Genomic DNA, 20588 nt, shown 5'->3' with positions numbered 1-20588 from the left:
TGTCCACAAAATGTAACACTTGCACTTTGTAGGAAGCTTACCATTTTATAATAATTGATAACAGTCCTTATAATTTCAGTGTTTGGCTCAGAAAAAGAATGACTGAAAACCACTTTTAAACAACACTTACAATGCAGTACCATGCCAGCCATAGAAGTTGTTTTTAGAGTAGTGAGCTGAACCATGGGACTCTTATCTGTAGCATTACAGTACCAGAACAAACCCTGGCATGGTCTTGGCTTATGCCAACAAGGACTTGTGAACAATCAGGAGCCCAGGCCAAGCAGCCCTTCTCAGCAGGAGCTCCGTGTGCAATCATCCTGCCTTGGAGATCAAGAGTTTAACATCACCTCAAACCATCGCACGTGAATCTGTCCAGACAGCAGGTCCTGATACTCATCAGTCTGCTTCTACAGATATTCCCAGAAAGCTTTATTCATATCACTAAACCCACAATGATTAACCATCCTAAGCTTGTCTTGATGCAACTCAGAGTAGGAAATGCAAAAGGGAAAAGATACCATCTCAGGAACCTTCTTTCTGTTGACCAGAGACTAGAACAGTCTCTATGTCAAGGACACAAAGTCAGCACAAGGTAAGAAGGTACTCTGAAGGAAACTAAGAACAATTAACCAGTGTGAGAAAATGTGCTAAAGAATAAACACTAATAGCTACTACAGGTAGGCAGCAATCTTCCTGACTCTCACTGGAGTTCTCTAAGGTTTAAGTGGCCATTTGCTAAGCAACCAAAACCAGTCTACATTCCAAACTAATAGAAGAAGAGCTGTCTGAAGTATTTCCACTAAACAAAACTGTTAGTGGACATGCATGTACTCTTTGCTTCTGTTTCCACTAGTTTAATGAAGCAGATAAACATCCTCTACCTTACATCATCTGACTTCATCCAGTCTGACAAACAATACCAGTGCAGCCTATCTTGTAAGCACTATGATGAGAGAAGAGTACATCCCAGTGAAAAATAACAAGTTTAATTCCAAAACTGATTTCTCCATTAGGCACTGACGTGCTAGCTCAACTAGCCAGCAACAGCAATTAACAAATCAAATTCCAGGCAGGTTTTTACAGTCCCCTGAGATCTCATTCCTCAGCTTTACTGCTCTAGAACCAAAGTTAGCTTATTGTATTTGTGTGAGCTTGCAGTGAAGACATACCCTTACATGGCTTTCCAAGCCATATCTGCCAAAACCTGTGTGGTAAGTTTCATCCAAAACAAACATTTCTTATAATCTCTAATATTACTCATTTGCTTAATCATCCTTTTGCAGGATGAAAGAAAACAGTTTTCAAACACCAACCTTGATAGAAGACTACTCTGTGACCTAGACACTATTGTTGTTTCACCAACAAAATTCCTAGGACTACCATGTCAGAGAAGTTTATCTGGCATCAGGAATGAATTAACAGTGGTTCTCAAAACTTCATGATAACTCTGCTCAAGTTACTAAAGGATACAGGAGGTATGAAACTGCCACCACCCAGCTGAAGACAAGGCACCAACAATTTGGTTTTCCACTTAAAAGGAACTTCCAAAAATAACATCTGTATTTCACCTTCATACAGTTGAGATGCTATTGTCTTGTCTGAGCACAGCAAGCTAGAATATGAACTGATTAGTCAATTTTTCTGGAAGTTGAAGAGATTCTCTAAAAGCCAGAGTTGTTCACTTGGCTATCATGGAATAGTAGAATATCCTGAGTTAGAAGAGACCCACAAGGATACTTGAAATCCATGTCTTGGCCCTGCACAGCACCATCCCCAAGAATCACACCATGTGCCTGAGAGCATTATCCAAACTTTTCTTGAACTCTGCCAGGCTGGTGCTGTGACCTCTTCCCTGGGGTGCCTGTTCAAGTGCCCACTCACCCTCTGGGTGAAAAACCCTTTCCTAATATGCAACCTAAACCTCCCCTGACCCAACTTCATCTCATTCCCATGGGTTCTGTCACTGGTTACCACAGAGGAGAGATCAGTGCCTCCCCCTCCTATTCCCCTCATGAGGAAGTTGCAGACTGCAATGAGGTCTCCCCTCGGTCTCCTCCAGGCTGAACAGACCAAATTATCTCAGCTACTCATTACAGAACTGCTCCTCACTCCTGTAAGGCCTTTTGCCACCCTCACAGCCCTCCTTTGGATGCTTTCCAATGTCTTTTATATATAGTGGCACTCTAAGCTGCACACAGGGCTCGAGGTGAGGCCACCCCAGTGCAGAGCAGAGTGGGACAATCCCCTCCCTTGCCTGGCTGGCCATGCTGTGCCTGATGCTCTCCAGGACAAGCTTGACCTTCCTGGCTGCCAGGGCATTGCAGACTCACATCCAGTTTGCCACAGCCCAGGACCCCTGGGTTCCTTTCCACAGCACTGCTCTCCAGGCTGTTTGTACACCCAGGGTTGCCCCATCTCACGTGCACCTGCCCTTGTTAAACTTCACATGGTTGGTCTCTCTGCAGGGCCTCTCCACCTTTGAGAGTCAACAGCTCCTCCCAGTTTGCATCTCTAGCAAACTTACAAAGCATCCCTTCCAGTCGTGCCTGCACATGATTTATGAAGATGCTGAGGAGCACAGGCCTGAGGATGGAGCCCTGGGGAACCACACTAGTGATCAGTCACCAGTCTGATGTCACCCCATTCACTAACACCCTTCACACCTGACCCATGATCCAGTTGCTCACTCATCACTTGACGGGTTTATCCTGACAAGTGCTGGACATTTTGTCTAGAAGGATCCTGTGAGATAAAGGATCAAACGCTTTACTGAAATCCAAGACGACTGAATCAAGTGGCTTCCAACCAGTCAGCTGGGGGGTAACCTCAGGGACCTTCCCAACTTGTTCCTCAAGCAGCCTGAAGTCTGCTCTCCTCATATCCAGGGTTGAAGTCTTGCTGGCACTTTTCCTCCTGTCACCAGAGACATGAACTGGATTTTTTTCGTGGCTGCTGTGGCCAAGACGCAGACAACTGCCATTTCACTCTGTGTTACCAAGCAGCACTTCAAGGAGGGCACCTTTCCTAGCTGGCTCCTGCAGTATCTGTACCAAGAAGTTATTGCCCAGGTGCTCTAGGAATCCTCTAGACCAGTTTGTACCAAAGAACTCTAGTCTGATTTTCAACTGCAAGAGGATTACATTAACACAAAAGGACTAAAAGAATTCTATCCTGAAGACACAACCATTATCTCTCCTTTTTTTAATTTGTCTGCTTTTCAATTTCTCCAGTTTAATTCTTCTCTTTTCACTTGTATCTCATTCCAAGAAACAGCTATCTTAGTTCATATGTCCACTTGACTAATTCATAAAACAACAGCTTCATAATTTTAAGTAACAAAGCACTGTTTCTCAAGTCATGTAGTGATATGTAAGAAGCAAAGGAATTACACACTGGATTACTTTATTTTCAATTTTGGGTTATATTTGATGGGAATTTTATGAGCGTTAAAATCTAAATGTATCTTAACTACACTAACCACAATGTTTTACCCTTTTCTGTGACTTTTGGAGCAATTTGTTTTCTATCAAATACAGAATGACAGCTCTCACATACTATTTAAATGTATTTACTTAAAAAAGGAATTCAAGAATGGATTAAAATACTCCTTTCAGAAATAAATGTTAACTAAGGCTACAAAAACTAAATAGAAGGAAACATCTTAAAATAACAGAAATACTAGGTTGGCCACTACATTTTTAGATCATTAAGTCATAATTTGCTCACAAGTAAGCAAATTATTTGAGTAAACACTGGAGGAAGACAACCTGCAACAGTTCTATAACAAATTGTTCAACAGAACTCCTGTTATCTGAAAACCAGGCAATTTCTACAAGGCCACTATACTGCTACCTAAAAAAAAGCATGCAACTAGGAAATGAAAGATATTTCCACTTGGAACCCCAATTTACACTTCCTAAAGAAACTAAAAGTCCAAAACACAAACATCATACTCTGTCTTTCAAATCCATGGGTTATGACAAGTTAGTTGGTCAAGTAAAAAAAATAAAAGAAAAAAAATCCCTTCATAAATAGATAAATGCTTACCACTTTTTCAACATCTATTTCCTCTTCACTTGGGAAGTCAGAAGCACCATCCAGCATCTCATCAGCAGAATCATCAGTTTTTTCATCCTCTTCTTCCTCTTCCTCATCTTCCTCCTCATCCTCTTCCATATCATCAGCAGTTATATCAATAGTGGGCATGTAATCCTTTTTGTGTGCCCTCTGTTCTGGTGCTGTCAGGAAGTCACCTTTCTCTGATGTATCAGCTTTTTTATCTACTTCACTTCTATTTTCTAAAGGGGGTACAATACTAGATATTTTGCTCCAAGAACTGTTAACATGTGTTAGGATATCATGGCCTGCTTTCATTTCTTCCAGAGAATCACAAGCACCTTTTTCTTTGCTTTTACTGCCGTCCTGCCTAGCTATGTTTCCTTTGCCTTCCTCCATATCAGCCCTATGCTCTTCTCCTGAAGCATTATCCAGTTCTTTTGCACAACCAATTTCAGACCTACTTCTTTTTTTCTCTACTGTGTTTTCCACTTCTATAGAGCCCTTGTACTCCCTCCTTTCCATATCTGGCTGTGCAGCATCACCCTGGAATTCTTGTTTGTTCTCAAACAGTTCAGTCTCACTTTGTTCCTCCTTGATCTTCACCTGTGTATCTTGCTCTTGTTGACTATGTAACTGCCCAGAACTTGCTCTGTTGTCCTCATCCATCTGTGTCTGCGCATCCTCTTCCTCCTCTTTTACTGGTTTCTCCTCCCATTCAGCAAGTGTTTGTTCCTTCCCATGGTTCCTCAACTGTGCAGCCTCCCAATTCTCAAGACTCTGTGAATGCGCATTATCCAGAGGAGCAACCAAAGACTCATCTGATGACCCACAAACAGAGTTAGCTGAAACTGCCTCCACAAGAGTTTCAGAACTGACAGAATCCTCTTTCCCTTCAGAAGCCCCCTTTTCTTCCTCATCATTAGGTTTCTCACTGATGTACGAATGGTCAGATGATATGACATCTGCAGAAACATCATGCTGAGAAGAAAAGCTGTCATCACAAGAACTCTCTAGCACCACTGAGCTCTTCTCCACTATCTCTAATGCAGTGGAATTTCTATCACCACTAGGTGTGACTGCAGCAGATGCCGACCCTTCAACAGCATTTGACTGGTTAATTGACAACTCATCTTCTTCTTGTTTCCCATGTGGCACTGTGACATCAGACTCTGTAACTTCTGTGTCACCTGAGCATGGAGCCTTCCCATTCTCCTTCTGCTGAGCAGCACCTGAGTCCTCTTTCTTGCATATTTTCCTGTAATCCTTCTTCATCTGCAGAGATGCAAAATGGTGAAGAATAGAGTTTGGCACTGTCTTTTGTCCTGGGAGCTGAAGTAAAGCAAAACTTCCAGACTGTAAAGGTATGAGATTAGCAGTGGTGGCTGACAGACCAGCTGAGCTGCAGGCTATTTTAGACTCAGAGGTTGTTTGGTTTGTGACATTGCTGACAGCAGAGGAAGCGATCCTCAGAGTCAGAGTGCCTGCCTGTGACACAAAACTCGTTACCGAAGGAAGAAGAGAAGATGCTTGAGTGGCTGGGTTGGATGGGGGGGATAACTTGGGTACTGCAGTTGGTACAGCTGAATTTGCAGCAGGAGAAGTGGAAGACACAGAGGAAGTGGGAGAAACAGGTGACTCAGGAGGCTTGGAAGGTGCAGGTAAACGGATTCCTACAATAGATCCTGTGAGGAAAACAAAACATCAACTGAGACGTTCTCAAAGCAGCTTTTTTTCTTCCACTTTCAGTATTTGATGCTGTGATAGAAACAGACTCCATTCTCAAGGATCATAATGGAATCAGGTGTTTGACCTCCAGCTCTCAGTGGAAAAGTTGGTCCTACATAAAGACATAATAAACTTGCCTTTTTTTAAGTAACACCACAATGAAACACATGAATTGGCCATTCTAAAACTAACAGACTTGATGTTAAGTTCAAGCATTGAGCTTTTTGATCAAAAAAGACATAGCATTGGAAGTCTTGCATTTTACTTTCCCATTTTACATTTATTGGAAATCGAGGAAATTGGGGTTTTTCAGAGAAAAAAGAAAGTAAAAAATAGTATTTAATTTTAAAATATTTTTGCTTTTCTTTTGAAAAAAGACTTCCAAAGAGGAAAAACTATGCCAAAATTACACAGTTATACTACCACATTTTACCTTTATGAACTCTTCTGCAGCATTTCAACACTTCATAAACAAGAAGGAAAAGTATTACCAACTGGCAACTACTTTCTCTTGTTCAGCAAGAGCCTCAAAACAGAATGAAATTAAATAAACTTGTTGACTGATTCTTTACTACACCTCATGCTCAAACCTCAACTAAAGCTCAGCATTGTTTGCTCCCCTCCCCAGTTTTATCTACCGTGCTTGCTTCTGCTCTCCCTTCTACTCCACTCTAACTCCCTCTCTTTGAGGTGTGTTTTGAAACAGGGAGAACAGAAGAGTAAACCTGCATTTAAAGTACATTTGGGTTAGAATTTACAAATACATACAACAGCACACCAACCTGCAATTTCTAACTCTTCCAACCCTGTCTTCAACTGTGTACTAGAGAAAAAAGCTGAAAATCACACTTATTTTTCTTTTCACACTCTTAAGGAGGAAAAAACCTGGCAATTCCGTATTGTAGTACAACATTTCATCTGAATACCTTCTGTAAACACACTAACCAACCTCAAAACTTAACAAAAACTGAGTAGCACTCCAATGAAACATGGGTAACAGCTCATTCTCTTTAAGAGAATCTCCAACAAGAATTGTTTTCGAATCACCAGGTCGAGTCCTGTAAGTTGTGACAGTACAATGGACATGGCTGCCACACATACACACAGGCTCTTTTACTTGCTCCCAAATTTTGTGGACTTAGCTATTAACTGCACTTTCTGAATATTATACACATGGTATTTAAGCTGCATTGCAGCTGAATAATTACACTATGTTCTTCAACTAGTCACACAGAACCAAACTGGACTCTGTTCAATTACTTTCAGCAGGTGAAAGCGTCACAGAGACATTCATCTCCTTGCTCATTTCTGAGTAACACACCAGTCAGTCGTGCAAGAAGCACCGGCCTTCGTACCTGGATTGCGGAGCATCACTGGCTGCACGCTGGGCTGAGCACCCGCAGCTCGAACCTGCTGCAGGGGAACAAGCTGGATGATCTGCCCATTGGGATGTCTGAACAGGTTCACAGCCCCAGGGCTCCTCAGGGGCTGAAGGACCATCTTCTGCCTCTGTGCCACCTGCGTGTTCAGTGGCCGCAGAGCAGAGGCTGTCTGGTGCACCGGAATCAGCAGCAATCGAGGTCCGACACGTTTGTCTGTTCCAGGAGCTATCTTTGGGGGAGTCTTACTTGCAGCTTGTGGAGCAGCATCTTCTGAAATATTTTAACAAGTTACAATAAAAAAAAACACTTTAATAAGAGACTGCCTACAAATCAAGCATTATTCTTAATAAATACAAGTGCAAATATTTTGGAAACAACTGCATCTCTTTTAAATTTATTCAAAAGCAAGTTTTTCTCTTTTTATCCACAGAATACATGGAAACCAACCAGGTCAAAACAGTTTGGGGTTTTTTCTGCGTAGTTCCACTGACATTTTTCAACCATGACACAGGAACAGTAATTCCCAACCTAAATCCTGAACTCTGTGCCAACCATGAAATTCTAGCAGTCATAACTGTGCTATATATGTCTATAGGTCAAGGGATGACGTGATGCTTCCCGCTCACTTCATACCAGTCACTGACCAGATAGCTACATTTTTTTCCTTTCTCTACCAGCACAGACTGGCATACAAGAATACAAAAAGTAACTTAAGAGATGACATTAGGGTGATGAATAGGACTTTTTACCTTGTTTTTGAAAGGGGGACAAGGCAAGTGAGTTCATATTTAAAATTAAACCAGACACAGACTGTATCACAGCTGTGAAAAGAAGCAGAATTAAAAAAAAACAAGTGTGTGCAGTAATAATCCAAAGCACCTAAGCATTACCTCTTTTTGGAGGACTTGAATTAACTCCTGATAGTATCACTGGAACAGAGGCAGCAGAGGAAGTCAGTGTGGTCACCACAGGTGTAGTTGCTGCAGCTGTTGTCAGTACAACTGTAGAGGTGGATGTTGTGACAACAGCACAAGTAACAGTTGGTGGTGTTACTACAGGTTTTGGGAGTGGCGCAGCTGCTACTGCTGCAACAATCCCTGTTGTTTTTGTTGTGTTCACAGTAGCAGTAGCAGTGGTGGATGGAGTAGTACAGGTGCTGATTCCAGGTGTTGCAGGAGCAGCTGTAACTGCAGTTGCAGGAGGAGAGCAGGGAGGTTCACCAGCTTTTGTCTGGCAAGGAGTGGTCACAGTAGATGCCGCTACACTGGTACTTTCCACAGTAACTGTAGAAGTGGTGGTAGCTGCAGTGGCTGCAGAAGTGACTGTGCACACAGCTGGAGATGGCACTGAAGGAACCACAGGAGCAATAACAGTGATTGGTGTGGGCTTGATACTCAGAAACTGTCGCCCTGAGGCCGCCTGGCGTGTGCTCGCTCCAGGAACCTTCTGCTGCAGAGCTCCTGCTTTGTTTATCACAAACTGGGTAAACACACCACCAGGTGAGGGTCGGGTAGCTGCAAATAAAAACTTGCAGGTCAAAATTTTAATAGATTTCCTCTTTGCATTTCATGAGTTGCTACAACTGTAATTTCAGCATGAATTTGAGCCTCCTTTTTCTATGTACCTTGTAATTAAATCAAAACCTTTATGGTAGTCCTGGATATGCCTTACATGTTAGAAAGACCTCTGCCTTATTCCACTACTGTAGCTTTTTACTGCATTTCTTCCCAGATACACAAAAGAATCAGCTTTTGAAGGGTTGTCCTTCATCGTGAAACTATGGACAATCCTAACTAACAGCGCAGGAAAACAAACATTTAAATGAAATAATGGGCTCTAAGTATTTTCTAAACATCAAATTCTTTGTGTAACAGCTTGTGTCATCTTTCATTTTTTACTGTTTCTTGATTTTCATCCCCCTTCTACTGTATTCATCTTACACAGACAGAGGGAAAAGGGATGGGAAGGATACAGAGTTTTCGCTTCTAATTGCACTGACATTCCAACAACTGTAGACTAGATGGAACAAATTTAACCAATGGAAATGAATCAGTGTTAGGAAGATCCTTTACCTCATCCCTTACCCTCCAAGGGACCAGAATACTGCATTTACACTACCCCAGATGCCTACAGATGAGTACAACAACACAGACATTATGGACCAAGACCAACTTAAACACTGCAGTTATTTATGCATACAGCATTCTTAACCCAGATTATGCCAGAACTGGTACTTTTAACTTAAATCACATATGTTGCAATGACTTCACCCACCAATGAAACACAGCCAGCTCTTTCATACTGCATAAACACACAAAACAACAAGTTTTATTACAGGACAAGAGAAACAACACACCCATTTACACGGCAAAGAAAATTTAGGCAGAAAGAATAATAGATTATCGATCAGAAATTAAAGTTTTTCCAGGACACAGGAAACATCCTTTTCCCTTGCAAAGCTTCAGATCTTTAAATAATGTGTGGGATTATGTGGATGGGTACTAGTCTTCTCTTTTTAAAGTCATGCAAAATGCAATCGTTAAGGGCAACTTCCTCTCTTGCCACACTGGGGTAACCATTTCAGTACCAACTCAGATACACAAGTAACTCATGAATCTTCCAGTTTTGTTGTTGTTTTTTTTTTTTTTTTTTAACTGTCTAAATCCAACCCTGTTTAGCTTGTGAAATCCAATGAGATTAGAGACTGGCGTGGTTATTGGCTGCACACCTGTTGTTTCACTAATCCAGATTTGGACCATCTTGTCTTTCACTGCTGCTTCACACTTCTTTGGCCATCACAAGAATTATGAGCGCAACATCAACTGAAAATCTAATCAGTGAAGAACCACGTATTAGTGGTACTTTACTTGTTTGAGGTTATTCTGTGTTTGATGAAAAGCAATTAAAAATTACAGAAACTCCAAAAATTCCAGTTTGTATTTGGAGAGTATCCATCCACTCTCATCTCTTGAAAATATGTACTAGTAGCATTAATAAAACAACTAATAGTCAACATCTGTAATCTTACTCTGAAGTCAAAATAAAACTTTCTGTTTTGAGGTTATTTACTGCAGAGACATCTTAGGTAGGCAATGCAGCCAAAGGCAGCATGCACTGTTGCACAGAAATCAACATTAACACTGTACACTCACTCTGTACTTCAGCTTCACGCAATTTAAAACACAGTAATAAGTTCCAACCTACCTATCTGTCTCTGTGCTGGGACATGGGTTTTCAGAGTCGTCACAGTGGGGGTTGAAGTACTGCTGGTGGAAGATGTAGTTTTAGGAGCTGATGTTGTGGGCCCCTGGACTGATGGTGTCCCAGAAGCAGGAGTTTTAGCACTGGGTGCTACCTTGGAGATCACAGTACTGAGGGCTGCAATATCAAGTACTGTGGGCTGCAGCCTGCCTGTGATATAAGCTGCTAGCCGATTGGCAGGATGCAATGCCCCCATCTGTCCCAAAAGCAGTTTGGCCTGAGGATACCTTTTATCATTAACCTGAAAAAAGGGGAAAAGGGAAACTTCGTGAACAGAACGCTAATTCACCACTTCTGGAGAAGTGTTTCATTCTGTGGGACTTCTAAATGTCCTTTTCAAAGAACCATTGCAATTCTGACTTGGAATTCCTAATTTCCTCATTGCGCAGGAGAACTTCAAACAACTCTTGTTTAATCTTTGTAATATAGATTTTACATGCTGCTCAGACTCACATAAAACCAGAGAGTCCAAGGAACATGTGAAATCACTGAAATTATGTAAGAATGAAGCTAGCACCTGTTTTTCCTGCCCCATGCTTATGCTGTAGTCCTGAATAAAAAAAGGTTCTCTAATTGAAGGACAATTTTGGATAAAATTCTCAAACTTAATTAAGACCTAGCATCACAAAAGAAAGAATATTGATGACATATACATTGAGACAAAACTTTAAAGAGCTTGTAAAAGCTGCATCAACTTTTTCCTTATCTACGCTGTTGTCTGATACTGTAATTAAGGCATGATGAGTTCCCTAACTTAAAATTCCAAGCTGCAGTGGTAACAGACTGCACAGGAAAAAACCAGAATATCTTGCTGATTGTCAGGCTTTATGCCTAGTGGACAATGGGAAGTTTTGGTAGTGCTGCATTTTGCTTTCACATTGTTTGATAATACCTACTAAAAGCCAAATGTATTTAAGGCACTACTAAATAAGTAGTTTTTATTGATCAACTTTTATTGAAGGTAAGAAATCTCACCTTTTTCTCTCCACTAGCTTCTCTTTCTGAGGGTGTCATATCTGCAAGGTGTCATGAAAACATATTTTACTCTGATTTTCTAATTCATATGATTTTCCTCAAAGTGGCTTTACTATAACCACAAATAGCTATGATGGAAGAAAAGTATCTTCATCCTAATCCCATAGTTCCTACTACTAATTCTTAACATCATGTCAGCAACATAAAACTGCAGGAAAAAGACCCTGTGAATTTAGGATTATAAAGTCTCTTGATGAAAAATATATAGTCTACAAAGAAGATTAAGGCTGTTAGTGAAGATTAACAGTTAGCTGTAGCAAAAAGCAATTTTATAATGTTTACATTTTCATTTTAAAGTTTTGTCACAGTGTATACTTCCCCAGAAAATATTCTTTCTGTGGACTCATAAAATCATTCACTTAGAAGCACTATGTGTCAAATGCACCTTCAGGGAGTTTGACAAAGAATTGAAAAGATCTTGAAAGAGATTCTGCACTTGGGTCAACAAGACCCAAATTGCCAAAAAGACAAGTTAAACCATCAGATTTCAGGATTCTGATAAGATTTCCTGTTACTGAGTAAATCTTGAAAGGATTATGGAGAGGAATGCCACCAGATACCAAGAACTCTTATCTGGATAGGCAAAAGACGTTTTAAAGAGTGGTCTCCATGTCAAGGAGTTCTGGGATAGTACTGGATGAAACTGCATCTAATCTCCACAGTAAAGGCAGAGAGACCCACCTGAATCAAGCCCGAGGGGCTCGTATTAGCATTGCATTTGTAGGCAACCAGCTTTCCTGCAGGAGAAAGCCCTGCATAAAAAGGCTTGCCTTTGCCCCCATGCAGCTTCTCATTCAGCTTCTCCTCCAGCTTGTCCGTTGGGTCTGCTCGCGTGACCTTTACATTTTCTGAGTTATTGCACGCTGCCACTGTGCTATCAGGAGTCTCCAAGACAGGGATCTCAGGCCTCTCGTCCTTGTCCTGGTAGGACGGCACTGAAATTTTCACTCTGGAGGAGCAGACAGAAGGATGGTTCTCATCCTGGGCCTTGTATTCCGAAGCCAATTCAATAGTGAAGCTACCCACTTTGAGGCACTGTGGTGCGTTACTGTTGATATGCTGTGATAAGATGGTCAAGATCTTATTGTGATCTTCCTCCAAGTTGCAGTCAGAGATAATCTCGATAAGTTTGGTTGGTTCACCTTGAGTGGTGTGATGAACATAGGAGGTGGAGAAAGAGTCCCCCTCACTACGGGAAGAACACCAGCTTTTCTCTGAGAAAGAATTGAAATAGGTTTCTGCAATACTATGGCATTTTAAGCACCTGGATAGTCAAACAATTTCATTCTGCCCATACCTCCACCCTTAGTTCAGCTCAACTGCAGGCCAACAGAAAGTACAAGAACTGTTCAAAGCATCACCTTCCCTTGCAGAGCTTCACAAACAAGCAAAAACTCACTGCAAAACTAATGTAATTATTTCTCACGGCTCAATCCCCGCAGCCATACCACGTCATGTTGTATCCCATTGCATCACAAGCTAAACGAAGCCGGGTTGTTTCAATACATGGGTGAATATTCTCCAAATACACCACCATGGTAGAAAGCATCACTGGTTATTCAAGAGATGGCACTTTTCTCTTTGAGTCAGAAAAGCACCCATGTCCTACAATGGCATAAGGGGACATGCCACTAGCAGAACTGTCTTTTGCAGAAGATATGTAAACAGAAGTGTGATCTTTTGTTGTCATTAGAGCAACAATGCTCTTTTTTGCAAAACTAAGGATGTTGATCCCTGTGTCCTGGCCATTTTAATTTCACCTACTAATGCACCACCATTTTCAACTAATTGTATTATTTTTCCATTCCCATCCTTAAATGTAGCATGCGCTGTCGTATACATTAAACAGCAAAAAGATCAGCTCAAAAAGGCAGATATGTTTCATAAGTGGATGACACAATGCCTCTAGTATATGTCTCATTTAAGGTTTGTAACACGATTTGGGCCGCTTCAGACGGAAAGAGAACATGGATGTCTAGCCTATTTCTTCACAAGCTAGAAACTCAAACCCAGTATCACTAACACAGCAAAACTTCAATTTTTCAACTTGAACTAAACAAATTCAACATCAAACAATTCCTTGTCCCAACCAGTTCTATGTGAAGAACATGAGGATCGCATCCTCCCAGTGCTACTTAGATATTTAATTCTTCAGTGACTACAAAGTGATAGTAAGGGAAAAAAGTGGGAGAAAAAAATACCCAGACAAAGCAAAGCCATTCATCTCCATTCCTTTCCAAGTATCTAATCATCTGTCTTGAAGACAAGTCTGCAGTTTTATACTTTATTGCTAAACAAGCTACTGGCAGCACTGGTCATTTTACACTTAGAGCAGCAGCAAGCACTGGATATTTAGTCTGCTGTATCTCCATGTGTCCCTCTCCAGCTGCTAAGAAAACAGGAAGCTGTATCCATGTCATAAGATTTTTATTAACAACTGTAATGACTCCTCCAGCAAACATACTTCTGTTTCATCAGGAGCTACTGTTTTTTTAAAGAAATACTACAAAAACAGGTAACTACCAAGTGGAATTATACTCCAGATCAGCTCTTACCTCTTGATGCGTCTTTGTCTTTGTCTACCTCACAGGTTGCCTTTTCAGGAGACTGAAGCTCTGGTTCATGCTCCTGCTGGAAGAAAGAAATACAAGAAAATATTCATCCTAGACATCTTACTTACACATTAAAAGTCACAGCACAAAATTAACGAGGTCACCTCAAATGATAGAAATATGCTGTCTTTGACTGTGTTACAGGCTTCATCTTAGCAGAGGTCTATTCACATTTAACATTTAAGCCTTACATAATAATGCACTTGTTGCAGACAGGAATCTCCCCAAGAAACTGTAATGTCACAGTAACAGAGTAAGTTTCCCAGCACTGCAAAGTGACTTAGGCTCCATGTTCCACAGCCCCACCACCAACAAAAGCAAATCAAGCCCTCAATGTCACGTAGGAGTCTCTGGGGAAAATATTACTTCACCACTTTCAACATTTCTGCCTATTCTATAATACACACTAGTTACAGTGTGACCTCTTACCTTTACACTACAAATCTGTGAATCACTTTTGTCTTTTTGCTGCTTTTTCTCCTCTCTCTTGGGCTCATAGGCTCGCACCCTCGCACAAGTCATTAAACTTTCAAAGTACATGTAGACAGGATCCTTGTCCTCCTCTCGAATCTAAAAGAAAAAAAAAAAAAAAAAGGAGACAAAACCCTCTTTTCTCTGTTCCGGATGCACATCAGATTCACAAAACAGCTCTGCTTTCTGAAAAACTTCAAAATAAATGCTTCAATAGTAAGGGTCAAAAGAAAAGTCTAGCATTTAAAGCTAGATCCGCCTTCTCAGTATCATCTCACAGCCACCACCAGCTCCCTGAGATTCAAACCCATTCAGATATTCTTCTAAGTGAAACAACAAATCCTAAGCACCATGCATTGTTTACCATTATCTGGTATACATTAAATAGCTACTCTGGTATGCTTGTTCTTCAGATATAACTACACTCCACTCTACAGCTGTTTTTCCTCTATTGCTGTTGTTGCTTTTCTCTGATACTAACGTGAGGGGAGACACAAAGCCAGATTCTTAGAACACTGGCAGTGAAACCTCAAGAAAGAAAAAAAAAAAAAACCAAAAAACAAAAGAAACCCCTCCAGAACTACACTGAACACTTTGTGTCTGTATCCCAACATTTTTTGCAAGTAATTCATATTTAGATAGGCTACATTATGTAGCTATTAACTTTAACAAACACAACAGGACTAAATTTTGACAAAAATAGCATATATTACTGTATTTTTAAATGAGGCTGTAAGTGAATCATAATCACCTTCCACCATCTCCATACTGCTATAATAAATTCTCAACAGAAGATGAACATAGTAATATTCTATATATAATCAATCCATCCTAGCTTATCAACACACCTATAGGCAATCAGTCCTAAGCTTTCACCTCAAACTTTTCTAAAATTGTCTAGTACAGAGGCTTTTGGCAGTATTTGTTTTAGTTTTCAGTACAAGGAAAAACATGCATCTTTTTTTTTTCTCTTACCACTGGATTGGGTCTAGGAATGTACATTCTGCTTGGTTTTGTTCCACTGGAAGATCTGTTCTTACTAGGAAGCCAGACCTCTGGGTTGGGCAGTACCATAGATTTAACTGGTTCAATAACAGATGGTGTTGGGACATAAATTGGCTCTGGATCTACTTCACCTTCCACCCTCACCCACAATGGACAATTCCTAACAGGTTGTTCTGGCTCTGAATCACAGATAGCTGAAAAAAAAGAAAAAACAAAAATTACTTACAAATAAAACACCATCTAACACAGCAGTAACAGAATTTTTTGTTTGAGTTTGAGGTCTAGCCATGCAGCAATCACTAATCCAAACTGCCAGAAAATCCTTCTGGATGCTTTTCTTGCGTCAAATTCTAGTCAAAAGTGACTGGGATTTGTCTACAAGGAAAAAAAAATGAAAGTAAAAATGTACACTAATCCTCATTTCTCACTTCTACTGTGATAGAAGATCTGAAAACCCACTGAAAATAAGTGACCTCCACCGATGCTGCTTACTGTAAAATTGCAAAACACAAAAAAAAAAAAACCCAGACCTGTATACTGGAAATATATGGATGAATTAATTTACTCCAGTAGAACACCAGATAATATTTTGTGTTAGCTATTGCTAAAAATATTTTTAGGAAAGAACTGAAAATGTAAATTCACAGGCAGTTTCTACCAATTTGGTTTTCTGAGCATACCTTAGGCCAGATCTGAAATTACCACAAATAGCTATACTTCCAAGGAAGTCCAGCTATATACAGCAACTGAAAATGCAGCTCTAATGACTTGTTCACAAGGAAAGATAACTGCACTGTAACAGTGAACATTACCAACAATGACAGCAGTAATTATCCCATATCCATCACAGTCTAATTTTTAAAGACATTTGGAGAGTTGAACAGGAGTTTAAACTACCAAGAAGAAACTCCAACCATTTGATTCAATAAATAACGACACAGTGCCCAAAATGCTGATCACATAAGTAAGAATTAAAAAGAAAAAAGATATTGTTTCCTGTAAGTAAGCAGGATTTGTGGAGAGATTTATTAATAGTTGGTTAGCTGAGAAAGGCCATACTGACATAATGCCACTGGTTAAACTGAGAGAGGGAAGTCAGCAGTCAGTAAGCTGAAAAGAGAAGTCAGCAGTCAGTGACCAATGACAGGCAAGGACAGAATGCCCTTGCCGCAACATGAGGACAGGGAAGAGAGATTCTTCCTGAGAATATGTAGAAAGTATCAAAAGTAGAACCATAAGAATGCACAAGTAGGCGTAGTTGCTGATATGTAACTAACCAATCCTGAGCTCAACTTTTGCAATATGTATGAAGCTCATTATGAACTGTATTTAAGCTGCTGTACTGATCAATAAAATTTGGCCTGTGATGATCTAATTGATGTCCTGGTCTCCTTCCGTCGACAGGATTTAGAAATGGCATCACTACTACATCCTAAGAAAAAATGCCCATGAAGTTTGGTGCTTTGCTGTACGTAATCTCCACCAATACTCACTGTATTCCACCCTTTTTCTCTTCTTCCTATCCTTCTGCTTCATCTCCTCTTCTTCCCCATCACCCTCTTCTTCCCCATCTTCATCCTCTTGCTGTTGTCCTTGTGTTCCAAACAGCACAAGACTTCCACGCACAGCCTTTTTCATCATTTTCTTATGCTTTGATCCTCCCTTCACCAGCAAGACCCTTCTCTTGAGGCAGGTACAGCCAAACATGCAGTCTGGCCTGCGGCAATGGGTGGGCTGACGTTTCTCCAGGGCCAGGCTGGCACATATGCAACCCAGTCGGCAGAAATCATTGTTGCAAGGAGGTGCTCGTCGTCTTATTATCTTGTGGATAGGTTTGCTTTTAAGAGATGCCTAAAAAAAAGTTTTAAAAGAAGCATAAACTTCAAACTTTCAAAAGAGGAATATTTTAGTAAAATGCAATCAAGTATATGCAAAATTGCTATTCAAAGTTCATTTAGAAAATGCCTCGAGCTACATTGTTTATGTATAAAAACTTGTTGTCTATACCACAAAAACCCCAAAATCCCCACAGAACAGAGTTTCAATTTGAAGGTTTTTGAGAGGCAACTGGAGACAGCAAAACCATCCTGATAATAAGCAGGATGTGAAAAAAGCAAAAGTTATCATGGGACAACCAGGTTACATGACCAGGATTTTCTTGTGGTTAGCTCAACTGAAAACATCAAAATGAAAATAGCAAGGAAATGCAGTTACTGAATAAGAATTGTTTTAACTCAAATTTCAGTGGTGAGAATTTTAAACAATTCTAATTATTAATAATTTGTATCAACACATTATTATCACAATTAGCTTTTTCCCATACTGCTAATTCAGCACCCCTCAAGTTTCACTGCAAAGACACACCACAAAGGAATCTCATGCTTTATCATGATCCTTAGAAGCTTCAGTCCTATTTTCTGCATCACTATGCAACATCCCTTAGTGGACAGATTAAGAAAAGCAATAGCACAGATAAGAAAGAAACTATTACAGATGTACCTGAGCTGTAAGCAGGGTTACCAAAGAGATGTCTGCTCGCTCTTCTGTAATATAGGTCCGTGGTTTCCCATCCCAGAGAGCACAGTCTTCCAAGTCCATTAACTTCACTTGAGATTTAGACAAACCTGGTGGACGAGGTGCTTGGTGATGCTGCGGTGCTTGACGCAAACTGATCTGTTTTGGTAATGTATTTTCATCCACAGTTGGCAGCACAAAACTTTCTGCTTGGTTACTCAAACTGCTAGCAGGCTTAGCAGACTTCTCCCCAGACACTGGCAAGTTCTGCTTCTGCTTTGGAGGAAAAGGTGAAGGCAAAATAGGTTTGTAAGGTGATTTTGTTTTACTGTTTGTAGATGTCTGTCTGGTTTGAGTCTTTGTTTTCCTAGAGGTAGATGATGGAGGAACAGGCTTCAATGTGTAAGATGTTGATGGAATTACAGTGGACTGCTTCTTTAAAACACTGTCGAGTGTTCGAACATAGCTAGTGCTCTTAGTGGGAAGCTGATATACCACAGGAGAAGTGGGAGTGTCAGAAGAGAATCCCATACTTGTTTCCATCAATTTCCCTTCATTTTCCAGGTACTCATCCAGCTTGTCACTACAGAACGCTGAGCGATTCTTCAATGAACCTTCTGAACTGCCACCTAAATAAATGGAGAGTACTTTTACCTGCTGAAGTTAAATTTTATAATAATCAAACATGGTAGGATACATAAATACAGCTCTAAAAATGCACTTTCCACAAGTATAGTATATAATATAGGTACACCAAATATAATCCATTCTGAAATACAACCAGCAGCCTGCACAATTGTTTTTGTGGAGATCTTACACCTGCATTTGTGGTGGGCTGGCCTTGGCTGGACTCCAGGTGTCTGCCAAGCCAGTCTATCACTCAGCTTCTCAGCAGAATGGGGGAGTTAAAAGTAAGCTGCAAGAAATTTCATGGGTCAATATAAAGGAAGTTTAATAAAGAAAAAGCAAAGTTTCTCTCTTCCCTCATTAATCCCTATTCTGACTATGAAACCAGTACTAAAAAATTCTTTAATCGTAACAGTCTCAATATAAAAAAATACATCTCTTACTAAGACACAAATACCAAACAGCAAGGTCCATGAAAGGTCAGGAAAATGGCCACATGTTGGAAATATGTACATTGATCTCTCTCTTTTTACATTTTTTTACCTTCATTTCTAGAAGCACCATGAAGTTTCCCTCGCCAGCCTTTGATTTTTGTGAAATCATTTGTCTTTCCTGTCCTGGAAACAAAAGAAAATCCAGTATCTGGAAAAGAAGAAAGTTAGCCTGAGTTTATGAACCAAGTTTAATTGCATCAGTGTCTTAGCAAACTCTGCTTCTTCCTTTTCAGGGATAGGTGAACAGTAGCAAAATCAAAATATTTGAAGCAACCTAATTTTTTCTATTTGTTTTTTTTTTTTTTTTAGTTAACAGAATACTTAAGAGAAGGCCAAATTCCCTGTAGAGTTCTGCTCTATGGCCAAGCATCTGCAAGCTCACACATAAAGTGTTTCCTTTATTTTCTGTTTTGGTCTCCTTGGCATTGAGCAAAAGCAGTTGGCTCTGAAAGTCTAATGGGCCAATCAACTAATTAGCAGGCTAAAATGGAAGAGGCAGGTTTTGAGCTCATACTACAGCCTCACACAGCAAGAAAAGTAATTTGATTCTCTCCTCTCAGCTGGGCCAATGGCTTTTATAACACCTGCAGAAACTTCATTTAATGTTCACTGCTCTGTCAAATTCAGATGAGTATCTATTAGGGGCATGGCCAGTGAATAACCACAAAAGGCAGTTACATCTCTGTCAAGATAGCATCAACTGTGGGAGCTAAGATGGAATGTAAAGGTACTAACAGGGATCTGTGTGGCCATTTAACATATTCTTAGGCTAGAAATAATTGCATTTGACACTAAATTGACTGAGGTCTTCTGAACTGAATCTTCCTCTCCTGCAGTGTAAACAATCTGGAATTCAATGTCTGCCTCTACCAGCTCCTAAAAGCAGTAGATTAAGAAAGACATTAAGTAATCAGAATACTACAGTGGGAGAAACAGTTAAGTAGAAGATAAGCATATAAGATAAGCTGCACTTTGCCCATCCAGTCACTATTGACTACAGTACCTACCAACAGTATGAGAACCACAGTCACAGTATGATTCACAGTATGAGAAATGCACTTCTTTGGATACCAAGCAAATTTTTAAAAGAACAATCAGTCACAACTTTTGTAATAAATAATTATCATGAAGTTATAGGGTAGGCCCCATGTGGCATCTCAAGGCCTTCTTCTGGAAAATTCAGATACTCAACTCCGTTAAAGACAACTTTTTTTTGTTTGCTATGTGAGCACTATCAGACAAATTCAGATTGCTTAATCTTTTTCTGAGCAATTTGAGAGGTCAGTATAAAACAGACAGATGCTATTACTGGATCACAACCATCACAAAATGGGAACCCTCAAAATAATTCAACCACAATTACTCAGGACTCCTTGCCCAGTAACCACAAAATGATCTAC

The 20588-nt window shown here is 40.2% G+C and overlaps 1 protein-coding gene across 9 annotated transcripts in view; it reads right to left on the bottom strand.

Moving 5' to 3' along the window:
* The window catches only part of MGA (MAX dimerization protein MGA), a 59250-nt gene that overhangs the window by 14936 nt on the left and 23726 nt on the right, over window positions 1-20588 (bottom strand). For 5 of the 9 annotated variants that reach the window (XM_063159062.1, XM_063159067.1, XM_063159066.1 and 2 more), the window contains 11 exons: window positions 19238-19336; window positions 18053-18696; window positions 17047-17404; window positions 15524-15747; window positions 14507-14647; window positions 14021-14096; window positions 12147-12679; window positions 10374-10671; window positions 8060-8683; window positions 7143-7439; window positions 4051-5744 (listed from right to left, as the gene is read on the bottom strand). In XM_063159062.1, coding sequence (XP_063015132.1) covers window positions 4051-5744; window positions 7143-7439; window positions 8060-8683; window positions 10374-10671; window positions 12147-12679; window positions 14021-14096; window positions 14507-14647; window positions 15524-15747; window positions 17047-17404; window positions 18053-18696; window positions 19238-19336 — 4988 coding nt within the window. The remainder of the gene's footprint in view (window positions 1-4050; window positions 5745-7142; window positions 7440-8059; window positions 8684-10373; window positions 10672-12146; window positions 12680-14020; window positions 14097-14506; window positions 14648-15523; window positions 15748-17046; window positions 17405-18052; window positions 18697-19237; window positions 19337-20588) is intronic. The other 4 variants (XM_063159065.1, XM_063159064.1, XM_063159069.1 and 1 more) reach the window with 4 other exon arrangements.

Source organism: Melospiza melodia, chromosome 6 (assembly GCF_035770615.1).
Source record: "Melospiza melodia melodia isolate bMelMel2 chromosome 6, bMelMel2.pri, whole genome shotgun sequence".
Classification (NCBI taxonomy): domain Eukaryota; kingdom Metazoa; phylum Chordata; class Aves; order Passeriformes; family Passerellidae; genus Melospiza; species Melospiza melodia.
The sequence above is the reverse complement of the archived record's forward strand: the minus strand, read 5'-3'. Positions and strand labels throughout refer to the sequence as shown.